The sequence below is a fragment of the Nicotiana tomentosiformis genome, chromosome 4 (genome assembly GCF_000390325.3).
Source record: "Nicotiana tomentosiformis chromosome 4, ASM39032v3, whole genome shotgun sequence".
NCBI lineage: Eukaryota > Viridiplantae > Streptophyta > Magnoliopsida > Solanales > Solanaceae > Nicotiana > Nicotiana tomentosiformis.
The window spans coordinates 10,881,112-10,905,362 of NC_090815.1; the positions used below are offsets into that span (position 1 = coordinate 10,881,112).

A 24,251-nucleotide genomic window follows, 5' to 3' on the forward strand; every position below is an offset into this window, starting at 1 on the left:
AACATCAAAATTACTTGGTTGGAAGTAAGGACAAAAATGACATCCAGCTCAAAATTCTACATAAGAATTTAATAAAAGTGAGAAGCATGAATTTTCATGCAAAGGAGGTGACAGAAGGATATGGCCTTCATTCTCTTTTAAAAGTTATTTATCAACAAAAAGAGGCAAAGAAGAAAATGAATTAATACCTATACCGAAAAAGGCCTAGTTAGCTTTCATATGAACACATGAAAACAAAGAAGAAAACAAAGCCCAAGTTTAAAAAAAGATACCAATAGGTAAAATGGAGAAAATATCAAAATCGTCTATTACTTAACAATAGACATCCATGAACCCTGAATCATCCTGGTTAAACAGTCGAATGATGTTTAAGAAAAAAGACTGAAAATAAACAAAAGAAAACATCCAGTCGGACGCGTATAAGAATTTTACGAACTCAAAAAGGCATGATTTTGCATGCAAAGAGGGGAAAAGAGGATACAGCCCACAAAAAGTCAAAAGAAGAAATGGATTATAACAATATCAAGAGAAAAAAGGCCTATTTAGCTCCATGGAACAAATTTTCACAAAAAGAAAATGTGAAAAGATAGTAAAACAGCAAAATATCAAAATTGTCAACTAATAAGTACACCAGATCATGAACCTGAGATATCTGTTGATACCACTTAAATAATAGATAAAAAGAGAAGAATGAGAGAAACAAAAGAAATCAAAAAGGCACCATAGCGCAAACCTCAGAAAAATATAAAATCAAGAAAAATGAACAAATCCACTTCAAAATAAATCTAAAAGAAAAAATTGAGAAATTTATCCACCGATAAAAAAAAACACAAGACATAAAATCTGCCAAGTCCTGTAGGAACTTGGCTTAACAGTAAGAGGTATGAAAGTAAAGGAATAAGAGGCAAATGGCTACAAATCCAATAACAAAAAACCAAGCCATTGACCATAAGAAACTCATCAACGCTTCAATAACTTTGTTTCCTCGTGGTCAGGCACTGTTCATCTGCAAAGATCATGCACAAGTATTAATACATTTAATAAGGGGAGAAGGGGCGGGATTTAAGTAGAAGGCAAAAGCAAATCAAAATACCATTTAACTGATATAGAAAGAGAAAGAAGCACAGGAAAGCTACGGCTACTGGACAATCCACTCAAACTAAGAACACATCTTTGTATATTCAAGCGCGAACAATAACATCACGAGTTGAATGACTTTTTTGTGTAGAATCTACATGTCATACAGACACTAATTTGCTAATATAGCCTTTTAGCTCACTACAACTGAAAAATAAGTTCTAAGAGAACTCTTCGGTCTTTGAGATAGTCAGCGATCAATCAACTAAGCCTCATTTCAAAATTAGTTCAGTAGGCTACATGAATTCTCTAAACCCATCCGCTCACTTCATGCCCATTTCACATCACCTATAACTAATCTAAAACACATTCAAGGCGCTAATTACAAGGATATACCAATTAGTGAATGCTTTTGACAGCAGAACCAGGCACTCGGAGACAAGAAATATTTAGAAAATCATGAAGAACTTTACATCTACCGCACGCCAAACATGTAAATAAAAATAAACACAACAGTGTTAACCTAGTCGACCTAACTTTACAGATTTTCTAGCATACCAAATCCGCGTAGTTAATCAAATCACTAGCAAACATGTTAGTAGGAAAAAAAATCAAGAAAAGCTGCATTTTCTGGAAAGAAAATTCTTAAGAGTTTGTAAACATGATGAAAAAAATTTCAATACTGGGAATCTGGTATGCAAAGATCTGCAAAGTAAGAACGGAACAAAAAGACAACTTAACACAAACATAGTACTACTCCCTTCATTCCGGTGACACACTTTCATTTTTAATTTGTCCTAAAAAGAATGACACTTTTTCTAGATTTAGAAAAAGGGTTGAACTTTAAATTTTCTATTTTACCTGATAATGAAATGATATATAGTCATACAAATGTTTATAGCTTGGTTTACCCCCCACAAGTTTCAAAATTCTTTTTTTTCTTTCTTAAATTTCGTGTCCAATCAAACGACAACACATTAATGAAGACAAAGGAAGTACTTAATGAGCCACACAAATATCTATGACTTATTTCAGACCACATATTTCATAATTCTTTTTTTCATTCTTAAAATTCCGTATCCAAATACCACCACATAAATGAAGACAAATGGAGTACTTAATACGAGTATTATCAAATAGATGACTAAGTACCACAAGTGCGACGAGTAGCCACTACTCCCCGGTAGCTTAGCAGGTGAAGGTTGGCCAACATGCTTATTTGGGTAGGCCTGTATTAACCCGGGCGCCACTCCCCTGCTAGAACCACCTATGCTGCTACCACCAACAACACCACCATATGCCCCTAAACCTGAAACATCCCCTCCTAAACTACCCAACATCCCACCATAAACTCCTACAAACGGATTCATAAATCCTACATAAGGATTCACAACCATTCCACCATACAACTGGTTCATCATCGCCACATTCGGGTTCTGACCCATCATCCCCATATTCTGAGCAGCTGCAACTGATGGCATTGCCAGCAGGGGCTGCTGTATAACCTCAGTCGTAATACTGGCCTCTCCGCCACCAATTTTTGGCTCAGCAGCCTTCTTGCAGTACAACTTCCGCCCCTCAAACACCTTACACGGCTCTTCTAAACATCTCTTCGCCTCCTCAACCGTTTTATACAGAAACAAAGCATACCCTTTTGATTTCCCAGTTGTTGGATCAAACCCCATTGGTCCAGCCTCGATTTCCCCGAACTCTTCAAAAAACAACCTTAATCTCTCCGGAACCACATCACGCGGCACATTACTCACGTAAATCTTCCTATTACCAAACTCCATGGTCCCATTAACGGCAGCGTCCTTCACGGCAGCCAACTTACACGTAGCCACTCGCCCGTTGATTGTCATTTGAGGTTTTTTTAACGCTTTATCGGCCGATTTTCGGGACTTGAAGACCAAAAAAGCGTACCCTTTTGCCTTGCCAGTGTTATGGTCCATCACGACGTTGCATTCCTCGACTTCTCCGAACTGTTCAAAAACGGTGATTAGGGTTTGGCGCGTGGTCTCACGCGCTAAGCCGTAGATGAAGATTTTCCGGTGAGTGATGTCATTGTCGGCAGCTGAATTGATAAGGTTGTAAAAGGAAGGGTGAGCTAGAGCGGTGTCTACGGCTAAGGTAAGGAGTTGATCTTTAGAGTAAGGTTCGAGAAGATTCTGGAGTTTAACGGGTGCCGGCTGGTCGGAGTCCGAATCAGAATCGGGTCGGGTTGGGTTATTGGATTTGAGTATCTTTTGCTGCTTCTTGTTGTTCTTCTGTTTTTTGTCGATTTTTGAGGGTGTAGCATTAATGGAATCTGCCTTTTTGATGAGCTTTCGCTTTTTTGTATTGTTTTTAGCCATATGGAGTTTGACGTTCTGTCAAAGAAAGGAAGAGGGTAAGGTTTTGGGTGAGATTTTGCCTCACAAAAAGAGAGAAAAAACGAAGGGAAGAGGGCAAGGTTTTGGGTTTCGTAACTGTGATTGCATTTTTGTTTTTCAGAAGCAAACAAGACTTTAGTTAGTTCTTTGTACTTGAGGCCCACAAAGATTGAAGGACTGGCCCAATGATCAAATAGTCCACTAGCCCTGCTAAAATGGAGGAAATTCGCGAATAGCCATATTCATAATTATTATTTGAAAATAAGCCACATTTCAAAAAGTAATTGAAATATAGTTATTCTTTCATGCGCATATAAAATTTGGACAAAAATACTGCAAACTTTTAAAAAAAAACACAAAGATCCGCTTTCTCAATTTTTTCGCTTTTCTTAACACTAACACATTATCCTGAAAGTCCTTGGACTTCTACACTTCAAGATATTTAGAGCCCGCTTCGACATAAGAATTTTTTCACTTTTTTTAAAATCAATGTTTGGCCATATAATTTTTAATTTTTATTTGAAGATGAATTTTGAAATTTTTGAAAATTTAAAAAATTTTAAAAAGCTGTTTTTCAAAATTTTCACTCGGATCACTCACAAAAATTCAAAAACAATCCAAAATTATATGTGATTTTTACCTTCATATACACTATTTGAAACATTATTACCCTCTCTACTCAAGTTTCAGTTTAATTACATGGTCATATATAATTTACTAATTATATACAAACAAGTTTTAAATGAGTATCCATTTATATTATGGAATTGAATAAGGAATATAAGTTATTTCCCTACCCCTTTATACTTGTCCATACTCTCTCTCTCTCTCTCTCTCTCTCTCTCTCTCTCTCTCTCTCTCTCTTCGTCTCTTTACTCTCCTCTATTTTTTCCCTAATTTTTCTTCATTTGGTGTTATCTATTTTTTTATGTTTTCTTGTTGTATATAGTTTTAATGGAATTCATCAATGGATTTCAATTGTCTTAACTTAGCAATTTCCTTTCATGTTGCACAATTGGTGTTCAAATTAAAATTGCCAATCAATAAATTTTGAAGGGGTTTGACTCTCCACCATTGACAGCCATTAAAAAACTTTGAAATCGAATTTGGGTTATCAAAACCCATTATTTGTTTGGATTGGGTGTTATTGCAAACAATTGGGAATATTGTTTGGAGTTTATATCTCAATTTTGAGGGTGTTTTGGTAAAGATTAGACTTGATTTTGGCTGAATTTCATATTGAAACTCGAAGAAGAAGAAGAACACATGACATACAATATAATTACGAAATTGTAGTAAAGTTGTAGTATAATTGCATGTAAATTGTATTTTATTATAGTTATATATATTTTTATTTGAATGTTGTATGAAAGTTAAAAAATAGTTGTATAATATATAAATCGTTGTATAAAATTTGTATTTAAGTTATCAATACTATCTTTTTATATAAAGTTATTAATATGTATCAAAATTATATTCAGAGAGTAAGTTTTGATTGGAATTTTAGAGAGAAAGAAGCACACACCACACACAAAATATATACAAATCAGATACAAAAAAAATAATGTATAAAATTTGTATTTAAGTTGTATGATATTGTAGTTGTATTTAACTAGGTAGAAATAATGTATGAAAGTTATAGATTAGTTGTAAATAAGTGTATACTGTATAGTTAGTTCTATAAAATTTATTTTTAGTGTGTATGAAAGTTGTAGATCAGTTATAAATAAGTTGCATATTATATAATTAGTTGTATAAAATTTATTTTTGTTTATATGATATTGTAGATGTATCAAATTTGTATTAAATTTTTATGATTTTTTTTTAATTTGTATGTTGTTGTACCATACAAATTTACCATCTCTCTGTTCTACTTACGCTTCAACTCCAACTAATCTCGAGATCATTGATATACATGTCATGTTTGTGGTATGTGCTTCTTCCTCTCTAAAATTCCAATAAAAAAAGAGCTTGGTGAAGCCGGAATTAACTTTTTAAAAGTTGGGAATATTTACAGAAGCTTTGAAAAAGGACATGGCGGATGACAAAAATCTGTTCCGAATTTTTTAGATGAACTAGGTGAAAAGGAAAAAGATAAGTCAATTGAGAAAAGCAAGAATTCTGCAATGAACGAAATAATTTATATTCCTTAAAGAAAACCATGCTGGCAACTAAGGAATGCAAAATAACTCTGTAATTAAAAGAAATAGTTGATATGCCGATTATGGAAACAGAGAATAGGGAAACGTGACGAAGATTAGCTGGAGTTGAATAGGGAACATGCAATTGAAAGGAATGCAAATTTTTGGGTCAAAGAATAGGGAAATTGAGGGGAGGAGAAAAAAAAAAGGGAAATGATGCAACTAAATTCCTGAATTTAAGGCACTAATAATGGATTTGGATCCTTTTAAGGTGGAACTAGATTTAGTGTACGTGCGTTGTACGTGTGGTTAGTGTCAATCAGTAAAATATGTGTATATGAAGAACATGTAAATCAAGTTATCAAATGCTAAGTTTTAAAAATGTCTACATTAAGTTAATATTTTAAAATAAGTAACTTTGTACACAGAAATGTATAGGGAGTTGTCATTTATTTGAACGAATACCAGAAAGAAAATTAATTAATGGCAACTAACTTAGAATATATTTTGTCTTCTAATGTTTCATTCTTATTGTTTTTAACGTTTGCATTTTTAACAGTTTGACTCTTACTACTATATTATAATCTATTTTATTATAAATTTCGAAAAGAATGACTTGGATTTTTTGTAAATTAGTTAAATCAAAGACTTATTTGGTTAAATAGGATTGTCCTTAACGTTAAAGAGATTTTTTTGCCGTTGATTCAAATCTTAATAATAGCTCGTCCCAAGTTTTAAATATTTAATTGTAATTATAATTTTGTCCAATAAGAATTTTACGTTCAATATAATAAATAAAAAATCGTTCAGGGTACGCACATCGCACGTGTATCCTATCTCAATGAGTGTTTGAGTTATGAAATAAAAGTATAAGTTCCTAACAATAGTCATTAATATTGACATTGTACGTATAACTAACTCAATTAAGAAAAAAACGTCTCATAGAAATCCTCAATCATCAGTTAATAATCCAAGTTAAAATTTATGTCACTTTTTTAATAAATAAAGTTAGCATGCTTCCTTTTCAGTTTAAGTAGTACACATAGTCTTTGAAACCAAAAATAGTGGATAGAACTTCACACATATAGCAAACACTTAATAATTCATGAATTTCAGATGAACATAAAATCAAAGTGCCCTGAAAATGAGAAAAGACATTCAAAAAGAATACTAAAGTAAGCTAGTAAAATACATCGGAGAATGACTCATAATTATATTTGAAAGAGTATATTTAGTTTCGATATATCATTATTCAAGTGGAATTAGAATTCTAAATAATTCTAATATTGATTAACTCCATTTGTCGTTATATTTGAAAATAATTAGATTTATAACAATTCTAAAATTTATTTTCAAAAGGTAAAATGATCGATACAGATTTCGATTGAAGAACACATATTTCTTCTTAATTTGAAGGGCATATCTTTGGAAACAATCTTATGAAAATTGTAGTAATTCATGTAACATGATATTGAATCTAAAATGATTGATATATCTATTTTTTGGTAATTAAATTTCGATTTTTATTATGTATTTTTATTATGATTCTTCAAAAGGCCATCAATAAAAATAATTATATTTTTTTAGAGATTTGGAATAAAGAGGGTCGTCATATAGTTTTTAGAAGAAACTGGTTCACACGTAAAATATTTGAGCACATATATTTTATATTAATTTGAAGGGCATATCCTTTGGGGTAAGCTTACAAAAATTATAATAATTTTTGTGACATAATAATAAATTTAACATGATCGAAATCGTTATATATTTTTATTATAATTCTTCAAAGAGTTATCAAATTAACACTAATTAAAAAAATTGTATCTTTCTTTTAGAGCTATTTGAATGAACGGCTAGGTTATATAGTTTCTAGGGAAAAAAATGAATAATTAAGTAACAATGTAAGGTATAAAACTGACTAATACTAAATGTGTATTTTACAACCAATAACTTATTACGTATACAAAAAACTATAGAAGGCCATTTATTGGAATAGATGAAAAATAAAAATAATAATAAATGTCAACTTATTATTTCATTCTTATTTCTTCTATTTTGAATTTTAACCAAGTTAATTTTGAATACTATATTATAATTAATTTGACTTTATTTTCTAATTTCTTTCATCATCGGTGGTCATTTTTATTGAAATATATCTATTTAAGCCAAGATTTTTGTCGATCTGAAGATAGTTTTACTTGTGTAATGAATTTGAAAAATAATAAAATAAATTTTTTTTCTAATTAGCTATTCCAAATACTTAATTATTTATTTTCAGCAATAAAAGATATAAATTATATTTTATTGTAAATTCTTAATATTAGCTCATACTAAATTATAAATATTCGATTATAATTATATTTTATCGAATAAAAATTCTTTTGTCAAATTGTAAGAAAATCAAATGAGCGGGAAGTTTTGTATATTTTAAAGTATTTTAGTATATAAAAGAGTTCCACCTAAATCAAAACATAAAAAAAAGTTACTCCGTCATCTTCCAAGGACGTCGTACGTCCTCTTTCTTTTCTGATTGAATTCTTGGTATCTGTCCAAAGGGATAAACTTCTAAAATACCAAGTGGTTACGGCCTATTTGGTTAGTATTTTTAATTCTTTCATTTTCTTGCCATTTATATATAATTTAAGTGTAAACATTTATATAAAATAAAATATTAATATTTTTGAAATTCTAAATATTAAATTTTTCCACGTAATCCAATTAAGGAAGAATGTAATATATAAAATTTAGTTGATTTTGTAGTCTTAAATATTAAAAAAATAATTAAATGAGTATTCCTACATATTAGGAAAATAATAAAATGAGTATTTCTACATATTAAGAAAATAATTAAATTACTATTTTATCCAATACAAACTCTATTTTTAAAGGGTAAAAAAGACGAACGACATTTCGCTAAGGGCCTTCGTGGTTTTAATATAATATAGATGTATATAATTTGTAAGTAATCCTTGTTTAAGGCAGGTAATATACAAAATTAGAATAATTTAGGTAAATAAGTTTTAAATATTGTATAAGAACGAAAAACCTCCAAATTATATTTATGTCCAAACACAACTCTAATTTTCAAATATCATTTTCAATTGAAAAAAAAATCACTTATTTTGGAATTTTACAACTCTTATGTCCAAAAGCCCACTTAACATAGTCGACGAGAAATTATGGATGGACTGATGTTCCATCTCGTTTTGGGGCCTCCTTTCCTATAGTTTATGCATCTGGATTTGCGAGAGAGATTTTTTATTCATCAATAAAAACTCACTAGTTTGATCACATGTAAAAACTTGAATGATCAAATGTAAGAAAATTGTAACGATTCGATAGGTCATTTTGAGTATTACAATCCCGTTTCCCTATTTACTGCTCAAATTGGACTTTACAGTTGTTGTGTGACTTGTCGGGGCAATTGGTTCGGGTCCGGTGAGGTTTTGGAATGAATTGGAACACTTAGTTCCAAGGTTTAAAGCTTAAATTAAAATAGTGACCGGATGTCGACTTATGTGTAAATGACCTCGGAATTTAATTCTGATGATTCCAATAGCTCCGTATGGTAATTTTGGACTTAGGAGCGTGTCCGAAAAATTATTTGGAGGTCCGTAGTGGAATTAGGCTTGAAATGCCGAAAGTTGAATTTTTGGGAAGTTTGTCCGGGGGGTTGACTTTTTGATATCGAGGTCGGAATCCGATTCTGAAAATTGAAATAGTTTCGTTATGTCATTTATGACTTGTGTGCAAAATTTGAAGTCATTCTGGATTGATTTGATGTATTTCGGCACAAGATATAGATTTTGAAAGTTCAAAGTTCATTAGGCTTGAATTGGGGCATGATTCGTGGTTTTAGCATTCTTTGATGTGATTCGAGGCTTCGACTAAGTTCGTATGATGTTTTAGGACTTGTTGGTATATTTGGTTGAGGTCCCGAGGGGTTCGGGTGAGTTTCGGGGTAGTTTCGGACCATTTTTAGGCCATTATTAGTTGCTGGTTTTTGGCCATAGAGGTATGCATCGCGATCGCAGACAAATGATCATGATCGCGAAGAGCAATTTTGCTGTTTGGGCACTGTGAATCGCGATCGCGGAAGCCTTTTCGCGATCGCGTAGAGGAAAATCCTGCTGCACTGATTCGATTTTGGAAGCTTATATCTCGCAATTTATAAGGACTTTGGAGATGATCCAAAAATGAAAGTTGTAGCTCTTGATGTCTAGTTTTCAGAAATGTAAACCAAATGTCATTTGGATTTGTGTATAAAAAGTTATGGTGGATAAACTATAGGTTGTTTGGGAAGAGTTTGGAATTTCACTGTTGCACAGGGCTGCATTTAGAAGAGATGAGCAATAAATGAAAGTTATAGCTCTTCGTGTCTAGTTTTCAGAAAGCTAAACCAATTACAATTTGGAGTTTTGTACAAAAGGTTATGACCATTATACTAGAGGCTGTCTCGAAGAGCTGGGCATTTGTTCTTCGCGATCACGAAGCATTTTCCGCAATCGTGGAAGGCAAATTTTGGGCTGGAAATTTTGTTCTTAACGATCGTGAAACTTTTTCCTCGATCGCGAATAGTAAATGACTGGACAGAAGATAAAATCGTAAATTTTGGTTTCTTTCTTCATTTTCGGATTTTGGAGCTCGGATTGGGCGACTTTGGAGAGAAAATTTTTCACAAAACTTGGGGTAAGTGTTCTTGACTCCCTTGTGATTATATTCCATAAATTAATATTCGTTTTCGGCGTTAGATTATTGATTTTTTCAAAAGAAATCAGAGGAATTTCTACAATTTCATAAAAATGAATTTTCGAGATTTGAACACCGAATCGGAGTCGGATTTGAGTGAAATTAGTATGGTTGAACTTGTAATTGGATGGGTTGTTGGATTTTGTGAGTTTCGTCGGATTCCGAGACGTGGGCCCCACGGGCAATTTTTGAGTTAAATTTCGGATTTTGATGAAAAATTAGCACTTTCTTATGGAATTAATTTCAATAAATTTTATTGACTGAATCAAATTAATTGTGACTAGACTCGAGCCGTTTGGAAGTTGATACGCGCAGAATAAAATTTCTGGAGCATTGCTTAGCTTGCTCGACATTGGATTTGGCTTGTTCGAGGTAAGTAACTCTTCTAATCTTGGAGTTGAGGGTATGAACCCTAAATATATGTATTTTGTGAATTATTGGGAGGTGACGCACATGTTAGGTGACGGGCGTGTGGGCGTGCACTATAGAAATTATGACATAATTATTTCTGTGAAATTTTGTAGTTAAATAATCTTGGCATTTTCCATGCAGTTTTATGTGTTAAAGAAATTGAACTGAAAAACATATTAAAAATTATATTGAGGCTATGTGCCAGTATTATTGGGACCCACAGAGGTCATATTGATGTGAAATATTTATTTTTAATTGAAAATTCATACTCAGTCATATTCACTTCTTTGCATATCATATCTCAATCTCTGTTGTTATTTATTGATACATCATATCATCATTTTTGGGCTATTCTCATTACATTGTGAGCCCATGAGAGAGACTGGAGAGATTGATGACTGAGGGAGGCCGCGGGTCTGATTGTGAGGATATTTTTGGGATCGGGTTGCACGCCGCAGCAGGCCATGTTGGTTTTATATATATTATATTATTGCACGTGAGTTGGCCATGCGGATCTATATATTATATTATTGCACGTGAGTTGGCCATGCAGATCTATATATTATACTACTGCACGTGAGTTGGCCGTGCGGATCCAGATATTGTTATAGCACGTGAGTTGGCCGTGCAGATCCAAATATTATTATTGCACGTGAGTTGGCCGTGCAACACGTGAGTTAGTCGTGCGGATCCTTATATTATTATTGCATGTGAGTTGGCCGTGCGGATCCAGATATTTATATTATGGCACATGAGTTGTCCGTGCAGCATGTGAGTTGTCCGTGCAGCATGTGAGTTGTCCATGCTTATAGCGCTTGGGCTGTAGGAGCCCCCCGTGAGTCTGTACACCCCTAGTGAGCGCAGTCGACTATAAACAGGGATCGGGCTTATAGCATTGAGTGATTGAGTGTGCTGAGCACAGTGAGAGAGAATGCGAGATAATGAGATTGAGTACTCTGAGAGTGTGAGTACATGAGTGCAATCTCTGAGATACATTGCATTGACATGCACACATGACATATATGCATAGAGATGTATTTTCCTCATACTGTACGGTATCACATTATTCATGATTTCTCTCACATGTTGACAGATGGGCATGGTGATGCATTTGTTTTACACTGGTTATCTGGGAAAGAAAATGAGACATATTGTTTATTATTGAAAAGATTTTTTTTTGAGAAATTTATTGTTTTCAAACTTATTCATATTTTTGGTAATCTTCGGTATACGATTCGGGTTTTCACTGATGTACTTTAAAGACAGAACTATTTTCAGAAGTCATGATTTAGCTGAGCCTTTATTATTGAGTTACTTCTGGTATTACTTGTTTAATATTGTTATGAACTATTGTTGGTTATGGAAGTTGGACTCTGACCTTGGTAGAAGCTCGTCACTACTTTCAAACTACGACTAGGTTTGTTACTTACTTAGTACATGTGGTCGGTTGTACTGATACTACACTTTTGCACATTGCGTACAGATATTGGTTGTCATTGTTGCTGTGCTCGATAGTTGCGGGATTTGAAGATGTACCTGCATTCCTGTTGTAGATGCCTCTTGTTCAGGGTAGCCTTAGATTTATAAAAGCTCTGTTTATGTATTATTCAAACAGACTATGTATTTATTTTATTTCCGCTTTGTATACTCTATTCTTAGAAGCTCATGATTTGTACTACCAGTTCTTGGGGATTGTGTAAGATCATGATCTTTATTCACTTAAATTGCTTTAATAATTATTAATAAAATTGATTAGTTGGAAATTGACTTACCTAACGGAATGAGTTAAGTGCCATCACGATTAGTTGGATTTTGGGTCGTGACAAAAATTAATCATTAACAACCTAAATGAAGAAACAGGAAGTATCTTATACTATATAATTTTCTTTAACGACTCTTCTGATAATTCCTTTTGGGTTTTCGATTCAGCTTGGAGCAGTTTGAAGCCTTTAGTTCATCTGCATTATTTTTGGTAAAGCTGATAACATCGGGCTAAGGGTCGTTTGGTTTGAATACGGCTTATGCTGGGATAAGTTATGGTGGGATTAGTTATGTTGAGATTAGTTATTCTGGTATTGTTTTTTATCCACTGTTTGGTATATTGTATTAAAAATGATAATTGCATAATTTCTAAGAAGAAGGTATAAGTTATCTCGACACTAATTACCCCACCCCCTACAAGGTATAAGTTATTCCGATACTAATTTTAATCCCGGGATAACTTATATCAGGTTTGCTAACCAAACAAAGTATTAAGGTGGTATTAAAATTTTATACCAGCACTATATCTACTTATACCTCGTACCAAATGACCCCTTAGAGTATACAAATACTTCTATCTTCACAAGCTAAGTTTAGAAGGAGCGGCCTTTTTAATAGATGTTGAGATGTTGGAACTCCCTCTAGCAGAGAAAAAGAACAAGTGATAAAAATTTCAAGTTAAAATAGTTTGTGGGGGGGGGGGGGGGGGGAGGGGGAGGAATGATTTCCTTCGATAAGTGAAGAAAATTGTATTTCCCCTTTTAATGAAAATTGTTTTCCTTGAAATACATTTTCTAATAACCAAACACCATAAAATTACTAACAAAAAAAATATTTACTTCCGTTATACAGAACATAACCAAACTCCAAACCAAGCACAAGTTAAAATGGTTAGCCATCATGCCAATTCCTTATTTTGTAGTTGCCAAATAGATAATAAGGTTGACGTACACAAAAATCGTGAAATTATGATTTGTTTATGTAAAATCTGGCAGTATAATGTAGGTAACATATTCTCAACGAAATTAGACCAAAAAAAAAACAAGGAAATTAAACCATGCTATAAGAGGGAAAGAGTTTCTCTATAACGAAAAAAGATAATTATCAATCCATACATTATAAGTTGCTACCTAAAACAACAGGCTCTGCACATGGCAACATTTGTACAGTTTAAGAAGATCTCACTACAGTTTCCTTTCTTTACACCCTTGTACAGTTACTCTATCTCCGCGGCAGGGGCATCAGGTATGTTTACCATCCGAGCCTCAGTTGACCTGCTTATAGATATATCTCAAACTATAATGTACACTGTTACAAACCACATACATTTATTTTTAACATGTTCCATCAGCAAGAGCTAGAGCCAAAGCTCTGGGAAAGAAAACAAAGACGACAGCACACATTCTAGCCTCAGTTAGCTGTACAAGTTCCTTCCTACACCATCTAAGCAGCAGAATATGACGCCAGGAAGCTGATCCTCCTCTCTGCAAAAGATGTGGAGTAACATGTAATTATATAAGTATATCGAGAATGGAAATAAGCTAATAGCCTTTATTGCAACTTGATTGAAGGTTCTAAATACTTCAGAAAAATAAGAGGCTCAAATTAAAGACAAAATTGAGAGGAAGAGCGAAACAGAAACTGGGGGTCGGGGAGTGGGGATGGTTGAAGATTCAGTTGAGGTTGGGATAAAATACTGATAGCCTATCATGAAAATCGAATGATATATGAGTTTCATGAATTATAGACCGGTAAAAAGTGGAACATTGGAAGTATTGTTTTTGACCCATGTAAGTTTGCAGTCATAGAAGGACTCCGAACCCCCTCACTTTACTTCACCAGCAGCCACAGACTGATATACATACATGTCATTTCACCCACCAATAATTCTGAAAGTGATCTCAACTATTAGCTGTCAGAGCTACAACTAATAGTTTGACTCTTTACTGATCCTCAGGTCAGGTGATTGCCAAGTGAGCAATTACATGCGGAAAACATGACTTTCCAATTGTCTGAATGGTAAATACTTCCCCTTGTGCAAGACGTCAGGATAAATTGTATAGTCTTGAAAACGAGAAGGGAAAAGAAAGGGCAAAAGAATACCTCCAGCAGCAACCAGCTTCTCTACACGGGCAACTATATGCTTTCCGTAAGTATATTTCTTCAGGGCATTTAGATGAACCTTGATTCGGTTGAGAATGAGTTCAAGTTGCTGGTCGTCACAAGTCTCCAGCACTTTCTGTACAACGTAGTTGGCAAACTGATCTTTCATCATTGCCTGCACATAAAATTATTCAACGATTCAACTAGTTAAAACAAGTGAAATCTTTGGTTATTGCATGATATGTTCTAGCAGTAGCACAATAACTTCTAAGCAAATAGCAGTAAAAATCATTGTCAAACAGCGCCAAACAAAGACAGAAGACCTGCTATGAGATCCCTATATATTCAAACAGTACAAACAAAGACAGAAGAACTGCAATGGGATCCCTATATATCTTTCCCAAGCAACAGAAAAAGAACAGAACTCTCGGGGGATAAGAAAGTATATAATTAAAAGACAAGAACCCAATCCATCCATCTGCCACACAGGCAGTGACATTAGAGAAGTGGTCTTCTTCCATCTTGCCACTTATACAGTTCTCTCTTTTCTTGTTCCCTTAGTTTCATAAAAACAGTTTAGATATAAACAAATTACTCTGTGTCCATATTTGTTTTAAGTAAAGTCGAGATTTTTCCATGTGTTTAATCGAATAATTGCAAACATACAAATCCTTTTCTTTCTTGCTTGGTCCAATAGCAAATTACCTATGAATAAATGCATTCCTTTTTATTATCGACTTTGTGTCCCTATGTTGCAGGTGAACTAGTACTTTGTCTCTTCATTTTAGTCAAGTATTCAACTATTGGTGGCTAGTTTGTAACTGTACTTCATTCAATGTTTTCCTGTCCACAACATGCTCATCCACCTGTATACTTACCACTATGCTTCTCTAGAAACAGATATTTAAATACAAAAGAGAAGAAAGTCTTCCATGTAAGTGAATAAAGAGTTGGAAGTGATATCCCATGCAAAGCACGGTTATAAGCTTCTTCAGGAGAAAATTGGTAATTGTCAACTAGGAAATCCTGCTTTAATCTTTTCTTCTACTCCAACATTCTCCCACTTCCAGCTGTAGCTTAGGTTTCCTCGACTTCATTAGAACTCAACTACTAGTAAAAAGCAAGGAAGTACCATTTTTATTTTTATAACTGCTCGATTTCAAGTTGTCCTGAGGCTATCATTTGTCTCCATCATGAACATGCAGCAGCAAGTATATAAAGTTATGGAGTGCTGACAGAAACAGACCAACATCAACTGCACTAAATGCATCCAGAAGACTGACTGAAGTTGCACTTTCTCCAATGTTTAATTGTTAACTTCAATCTAAAGAGCAGCACTGGAAAAGCATATAGTTCTATAGTAAAAGCTAAGTGCTTTCAGAAAAGGAATTATTGTATTGCTAGAGCATCTACAATATAAAACTTATAAAACCAATCAAATAGAGTAATGAAATCTCAGATAATCCTCTGAGAGTCAAACAGTCAGCGCAACAGAAATTTCCTGTAAGCTTGAGTATGCCATTACTGAAGAAGCATCTGAGAGAAAAACAAACCTGAAGAGGTTCATTTTCATCAGTTGTGCCAAGCATCTCGTCTACCAAGGTCTGACGTTCTTCGGGAGTTCCGAAGCATAAGCACTTCTCCACAACATTGGAGGCAAATTTTTGCTGGCTCATCTGAACTATCTGTCCCATCAGCTTACTAATTATAGACGAACGCTCCTCTGGCTTCCCATGTTCCAGTACATGCTGTAACAAAACTTGGCAGCATTAGAGAGAGGTAGAACATCTGAGCTAAAACAATAAGAGAAAGAATCCATCCTGGGGAGTTGATGACATCTCCCTCACGTACACTACAACAATGAGACATATATACTCATTTATCTATTGAAAGCAAATAGCAAGTAATAGTTAGAAGATTACTACATATGGGAAAATTGATGGCAGTATTCTAAAGAAGGACGACAAACACACACCCCTGTAGTTTTAGCTCGTATACAAGAACCCATATTCAAAATATACTTGAATATTTAGCACTAAAATTGTGCTACCGTCAACTTGGAAATATGCATTAAGTCGTGAATACACATTCATTTGCTTATCAAGTAGGAGATGGGAAGAAGATGCAGAAACCCTTGAAAGAAAGATGTGTAGCAATTCAAGGAAGAGCTTCCTTATGTCAAGCAGCTTCATAGTAGCAAAATACTGAGCAATCGAGTAAAAGAACCACCAACAGCTGGTCAAACAATATTTTTCAAAAACACAACCTCTTGGAATAAAGGCACGAATGGTTTTAATATTCTGCAGACAAGTTGCACCCTCTCTAAATTAGCAAACTCTTCACACTAGTCCCAGTAAGGATGTTCATGTGTAAGTTGAGAAATAGAGCAAACCTGAACAACATAATTCCCATATTGATCTTGCGCCAACATGCAAATCGATTGCATAATCTCATTCATCACAATGCTCTGGGTTTCAGGATTATGGCAATGTTCCAAGACTCTCTGTCATGAGAAAGAAAATTTAGAAACAAACATACCGTTGATGCAATAATACCAAAAAGAGATCCACAGATACTGAAATCTTTGACCTGTATGACCCGACATCCATATGGATGAGTGGACAATGTCACAACTTGATCATGAAATGTGGAAACAATGAACTGGATAGCTTCCTCTGGAATGCATTCGATACACTTCTGGATTACATGATTCCCATTCTGATCTCTAACACAGCGCATAACATGGCCATCAAGCTCAGCGACCATTTTAGTCTGTTGATCCAGTTCAACCACCTCTATGGCCTGAAAATTCATAGAAGAAGTCAAAACCTATGACATTCAGCAATTACATCTCATCGGAAATGATTAATACTAGCTGCCGCTCAACTGAGGTTACTACATCATCAAGCGGGGCCCTTGGTGAAATTTGGTAACATGATGTAGGAATAGGGATGTACAAACTTCTAATTAGAGGCACACAGGTTTATGGTGAGGACTAGGACAGAGAGACAGACCAGATGAATTCATTTTAATGTTAGAGAGGTAGAACAGTTTTTGACATGCCAAGACAAGAATACATACATACATACATATATGTGTGTGTGTGTGTGTGTGCGTGTGTGTGTGTGTGTGTATATGAAGGGCATTTTCTTATATATAAAAAATTTGGCGGAATTTTTAAGTTTTTTTAATCATGATATATTTGAAGGGGAAGTTATGAATACTGTCACACTCCAATTTTAGAATAGAAGGCAGCACTTGGAGAGTTGTCGAAAGCTCTAGCAGGCGGTATCCATTCTGGCAATATAATTCTCAGTCTCACCAAGACCATTCAAAAGGCATGTAAACAAAGAAAGAAGAGAATACCATAGAAATCAGAAGTAGCAACGTGAAATTTAGGCATTAGAATTATTTCTGTATAATGACAGTGGAATAACACCAGCTCAGAATTTCAAATAACAGCAACTCGATGAACTTCCCAGTTTAAGACAGAGAAAACAAGACGTGGGAGCAACCATAAATAGTGAAACAAGAACGAGATTTGTAAACATTAAAAACCATACACCACAGTGAATCAGATCACTTAACAGATTAAGAAAACTGAAGGATTAAGGGCGAGAAAATGATAACGAGATCACTATAACTACAATGAAAAGATACCTTCCAGATCACTCACAACCATATGATAACGAAATGACTATAACTACAATGAAAGGAACTAAGATACCTTCTGGATCACTCGGCAACCATACATCTGAAGGCTAAGGGTGAGTACATGCCCATTGAGCTGCTCAGCCAGTTCTCTTATCTGGGATGCACTTCCATGTTCGAAAAACTGGGAAATGTGAATAACAGAAGGCAAGAAGAAGGTTATGTGACCTATTCATTTGATTAACAGCAATTTTCTTTCAACATAGCCTAAAATGAAGACATAATATGAAAAACACTTAACATAGAAACACTGAGGAACATACCTTCTGGATCACATAATTACCAAACACATCAGTCATCAAAGAAAGGGCTTGCGGCATAATTTCATGGAAGACCATGTTTTTCTCTTCTGTAGTAGCAGTCTCAAGTTTTTGTTGAATGAACCGGCTCCCATACTGGTCCGCGCTGCTCAAACAAGATTTTTATTAATGGAAGTTTTTAGAGGTTAAGATGAATTGGACGGGCAGTGCTGCTAGTCAAAAACGTATACCTGAACTGAACAACGTGGCCTTCAATCTCTGATAGCTCAAAACACTTACTCTTATTGCTCTTAAACTCATCCAATAACGAGGAAGCAAAGCTTTCACCCAAGTTAGAAACAGACTCGGAATGCCAAGCTCCCATGACACCACCAGCTAAGTTTCTCATCCCTGATGGAAAATGCATGTTCCTTTCCCCATACCTTACAGGACTACCAGGTCCAAAAGGGGAATTTGGAAGAACTGCACCTGCCAAAGGGCTTCCTGGATATGACATATTAAGGCCATTTGCTGTGTTCCCATAGTAACCATGATTTAGGCCACCAGATTTGCCAAGATAAGGAAGACCATATTGGGAATTCTGAGATGCAAGCAACGTCTCCAGATAAGCTTTCTGAAGCTCAATCAAATCCATGTATGAAGTCCCCAAAGATTCCCTGTTAACTGTTGGGTCATTGAGAGCTGCTAGCTGAGCAGCATGATACTCAGTTGATCTCAAGTACTGCAGGTACAATGGATCCATCTGAGACATTTGCAGAGAACCTCCCAAGGTCTGATTACCAAGTCTAAGGTTCTGCAGTTCAGCTGCGGCAGCCAATAAATTAGGACCCAAACTCAAACTTCCTCCTGTTGCTCGAGCATCAATTCCACATGCACCCACTGGGGACGCTATATTTCCCAGTACAGAAGGAAAATTACCTACCCCAAGCTGGTTTTCCAACATAGATGGTGATGAAGGGTTCATACCATAACCCCCTAAAGCATAGGCAGAAAACGTTGAGTTAGGACTATCAATAGTTGGATATTGAGATGGAGAACCTCTTGCACAGTTGCGAGTTGGCGTAGAGGGCCCATTCAAGTATGCAGCAGGGGATCCTGCAGACTTGTGAAACTGAACAGATTCAGACTTTTTTGCATATGGATGTTGCTTCATAGGATTCTGACCATTCTGCAATCGAAAGAGGTTCTGATGATCATCCATCTCATTATGAATCTGAGACTTTGGATGTTTCCCTTCGTCTCCCCTATTGTTCCCTGATAGACTCATGCCAGACAATGCAGCAGCCAAATCAGTATGCTCACCCATATGAGATGAAACATTCTCTAGTGATGCTATCCTCCCTCCTCCAGCAGAAGGAATACGAGGACTAGGAGCTCTAGCCACAAGCTGAGGGTCAGGGGTGGTACTTCGTGACAGTGATCCACCCACGGCTGAAGCATAAGACTGAGAGCCAGATGCGCTGACATTTTGAAGGGTAGACATACCTTGAACCTTTCCCCGAGAATGTAGTGCGTCCAAAGTTGCCATCTCATGATGGAGATGAACAAATTGGGACTCAGAAGGATCAACAATATCATCATATGCACGGGAAGCAGGACGTGATGGATGCCTCGAAGTAGATGTTGGCTGGCTCATATTGTCCTACATTTTATTAGAAGTGTCAGAACCAGAAAACAATAGCCAGTAAGATGAATCTCCAAATAAGCCAGGACTTCATTAAGCGATTACAAGTTGAATAAAGAAATGATAATAAGGCATGCCTGGAAGTGCTCCGAAAAACAAATCATCATAGTTTGGTAATATGATAGCATGTCAATTAAGAAATTCATTATATTTTACAAACTTCTTTAAATCAGAAATGTGTGTCTTGATCATTAAGATATTTTTTATCAAATAAAAGCAAGTCTGAATCGAAAGCAAGCAACTGTGCTTAAAGAATACAATTGCCAATACCACCATGTTTGCAACTTCGGGATGTTAGAAGTTGCATTTTAAGAATGCTGTATGATTTCTATAGTAGCTCGATGTGCTCCACAACTACTCCAAATAAGGAGATGAAAAAGAAGTTGCAAGTTTCAAACTTCCACATTAATGAGCAAGAGAAAGAATTAATTGTCATCACGAAATGGGCCTTTTGCCTTCTCAGAAAGAGGACAGAAGGGATGGACACTCTCAAAAAACACGTGCGACTTGCAAATTACTGATCTTCGAAAAAATTATGGTGCATTAAATATATGAATATCCCAAGTACATATTCCACTTAAACAAACTGTTAATAACTTTCTCAAGTGCAAGAAGCACTCCGAAGTGGGAACACAAATATCCAGCAACATTTGGATACCGTTTCTATCCACTAGATTGGCCCCCGGATAGATCGAGATAACAAAGACAATAATCTAAGGCTCAAATTAACTAGCCCAAAAGTGTTGTTCTTAACATGCTGAAGACCAATCGGTGAAGCAAGATGCAAGAAGACAAGTAACATTCATTAAATGCCGGTAACTAATCTGTGCCATACATATATGTGTCATGTAATGTTAAACAACAATGTTAGAGATACACAAACTATATAAATACAACAGATTTTGACAGCAAGCATTGGAATCTCTATCAAAAGGAAATAAGTTTCAGTATTAACTTAACAACTAATCCCACACAAACGCTATGATAAATAGTAAACACATATCAACATTCATGAATTAAAACATTTTGAACCAAAACAATAGTACTTTATCATCTAAAGATATTTTCCATTTCTATTTCACCTGAATCATCTCGGCAATGCTCTTTTGTCGGCTTCCTAATCCTAATCCAGGCAATCCAATAAGTCCATCCCCGCCCCACTCCTTCCCCGCCTCACTTCCATTTTCCTCATTTTCCCCACCAAATCCTATCGGCTTTGAAAAAAGCGACTCAACATCACAACCACCACGGTTTCCTTTCCTCCTATCTCCAATCCCTCCTAATGCCGGTGAACTACCACCACTACCACCTCCACCGCCACCCTGTAGACGCTGGGCGAACCTCCAGTCCTCTTTAGACAAAAGAGGCGGCGGAAGCCTAGGGTTTAGATTCACATTCGAGTAATAATAGGAAATGTACGCTGGATCAGACCTTAACTCCTCTTCTGAAAGTCCACTAATATCACTACCATTCCCGCCGCCACTTCCGCCGCCTATCAAAGCGTTAAGCGATCCTTCGACAGTCGGCGGAGCTGAACCGCTACGGAAAATGCTGAGTTCTCTCTCTTGATCACTCACCTCTTGTTGCTGCCGCCTTTGTTCTCTCAGCAAAAACCCTAACTCTTCGCTAAAATCGTTGCTACTAAAATCGTTGTTTCCTCCTAACATTGATCGCATTCCCATTTCCGACATCATTTTCGCATAGCTATCAGTAATCATCGAAAAAATTTACAGAACAAATACACCTCAAAATAAAATCAGCAAAAATTTCAGAGTTTTAACTCAAATTAGCTTATAAACTTCATTAATTACCCAATTTTTCAGCTTAAATTAACTAATTTCATATTCAAACTTTTATAGCTAAATATTTAAGCTAAAAATTAAGCTAAACTTCAAAAGAAACCATAGTTTCAGTTGAATTTGATTATGAATCAAAGAGATCGAAAGCAAAAACGGTGATCTCCAAGTGTTCGATACATTGTTTAGAGAGAGAGAATCTGTATTCTAGAGAGAGAAAATGTAGTTTAGAGAAGTGCACTGAATAATAGTGAAGTGAAGTGAGGGAAAAAAGTGTGATAAGCACGAGTGCCAGGTGAAATATCAGCCGTTCGATTATGATTTTGACGGTTGAGATTGCCAGTTATTGTTCTAAGTGTTGGCTTGTTACAGGTTAGGGTTTTTATTGTTAGATTGGCTAATTTTGGTATATTTGGATATTTTTTAGATTTGTTATTATTATTTTAATTGAGATTTTTTCAGAGGCATAAAGAAATTATTTTTCTGACATATGAAGATTTTTTATTACATTTCAATTTGGATATGAGACGGCTAGGGTTTGTACAACGTACTCTGATGTGTTATAATCTATCTTATGCTATCATTTTATTCAATTCTCATTTTGTTTTTTGAAAATTTTACTGCTAGAGCTTCCATAATATCTAAATCTAGTTTAATCAGACATCAAATATGAAATAACAGTAAATTAAGTAAAAATAAATATAAATCTAAAACATAAGATAAATATATTTAAAAAATAAGATGAGATTTTGACTACTTGTACAAATTTGATACATTTTTTTATAATGAAACTATTAATCTCAAACCCGTAAGTCATTCCATCAGTTACTCGTAAATAAATAAACAAATAAGAAAAAAAGCTTCCACAACACATAGAATCAATGATAACTAATATACATGACATTAGGAGTTAAAGTAGACATAATACATACAGGATAAGTGATAAATTTTTCTATTAACAATATATTTTTAAAAAAGGGTAGAATAATAACTGGAAATACATTAGGAAGTACGTTATTGTATTGAAATCCAAACATGAATTTAACGTAATACATATAATTGCTTTCATGTCTTTATTGCTGAAATATACTATTGTTTGAAAGGACAACGAAAAGAGGAAAATAATAAGGTTAAACCTAATAATTTTGTGGTCTTGCTTTTTTTAGCGGGAGGAATAAGAATAGTAGAGTCATACTTTTCTAAAGCAGTCATCTTCAATAACAGTATTTTACTATAACGATCAATTTTTCTTGAAATCGATTTTTTTTGTTATGTTATATTATATGTTATATATAATAATATTTCTCTATAGTAGCCAGAAATCTTCCGGATAAACAATGTCATTATAAAAATATTTAACTATATTTCTCGTTAAGTGTATGTAGCCAAAAATGTCCAGGTAATTTGCAATTTTGACCAAAGAGATAAACTTTATCATAACTGCCTTTGTTATGTATATGAAACAGATTTTGTTCTAAAAAAAGTTTGTTTTTTTTCATGCAAAAGCACAACGTCATTGCCTATATTTAGAGAAACTCTTTCCCATAAAAATTAAATGCCCGTTTTGTGGCAGATTTAGACCATAACATGGTTCACGGAACCAAGTAGTTTTTCGCATGGTGTATATTATATATTTTAAAAAATTTATTAAGTATTTAAAAATATTTAAATATGAATACAATTATTATTGTGTATTAACTTAAAGTTATTACAATTTCATAAATTTTAAATCGTGAATTCGTCTTAGGCACCACTTGTTTCAATCGAGATGCATTACACTTGTCTTGGTTTCTTAAAAATAATCTAGAATTTAAGCTTGAGTTTCTCATAAATTTAAGAACTATTGCATATTATACCTTAGATGGAATATATTGAACTTATGTAGTATAATTTATATGTTATCTTTTAATGTTTGTGTTTGCCAAATGAATCAATTGATTAATTTCTTTTCGGAATATATTGAATCAATTGATTAATTTCTTTTCGGGCTATACGTGTCACTAATTTAAATAAAAGCAAAATAATTTTTTTTATTATTATTTCATTAATCAAACCTATGAAACGTGACTTTTGAAAGTATAGGGAAGACAAGCAAATGTTATTTTCTTTACCCACTACGATTGGCCATATAAAACAATAATGTTTTCAAACATAAAAAAGAAAAGAAAAACTTCTCAATTTTAGTT

General features: G+C 34.5%; 2 protein-coding genes across 3 annotated transcripts; both read right to left on the reverse strand.

Annotated features, from left to right (window-relative positions):
* Nucleotides 1–723: 723 nt before the first annotated feature.
* Nucleotides 724–3,552, reverse strand: LOC104089736 (UBP1-associated protein 2A-like). Its single transcript, XM_009594704.4, has 2 exons — nt 2,230–3,552; nt 724–1,006 (listed from the first exon to the last, which is right to left on the reverse strand). Coding segments are annotated over exons 1-2 (1,203 nt in total). The 5' UTR covers nt 3,432–3,552; the 3' UTR covers nt 724–1,005.
* A 10,022-nt stretch (nt 3,553–13,574) lies between these two features.
* Nucleotides 13,575–22,337, reverse strand: LOC104093653 (pumilio homolog 1-like). Of its 2 annotated transcripts, XM_009599434.4 has the most exons (10): nt 21,352–22,337; nt 20,071–20,227; nt 18,816–19,839; nt 18,589–18,730; nt 18,342–18,449; nt 17,204–17,416; nt 17,007–17,117; nt 16,168–16,362; nt 14,615–14,789; nt 13,575–13,995 (listed from the first exon to the last, which is right to left on the reverse strand). In XM_009599434.4, the coding sequence occupies exons 1-10, from the start codon at nt 21,985–21,987 to the stop codon at nt 13,955–13,957; spliced, it is 2,802 nt and encodes a 933-aa protein (XP_009597729.1). In that variant the 5' UTR covers nt 21,988–22,337; the 3' UTR covers nt 13,575–13,954. The 2 variants fall into 2 exon arrangements, with proteins under 2 accessions (XP_009597729.1, XP_009597728.1); XM_009599433.4 differs by having other exon boundaries at nt 18,816–20,227.
* Between the last annotated feature and the right edge of the window lie 1,914 nt (nt 22,338–24,251).

Coding starts and splice junctions, on each gene's coding strand:
- LOC104089736 (XM_009594704.4), bottom strand. CDS start 3,431: ATGGCTAAAAACAATACAAAAAAGCGAAAGCTCATCAAAAAGGCAGAT.
- LOC104093653 (XM_009599433.4), bottom strand. CDS start 21,987: ATGATTACTGATAGCTATGCGAAAATGATGTCGGAAATGGGAATGCGA. Junction 20,228..21,351: donor GCATTGCCGAGATGATTCAG/GTGAAATAGAAA, acceptor AATAAAATGTAG/GACAATATGAGCCAGCCAAC. Junction 14,790..16,167: donor ATGAAAATGAACCTCTTCAG/GTTTGTTTTTCT, acceptor TTTTATGTGCAG/GCAATGATGAAAGATCAGTT.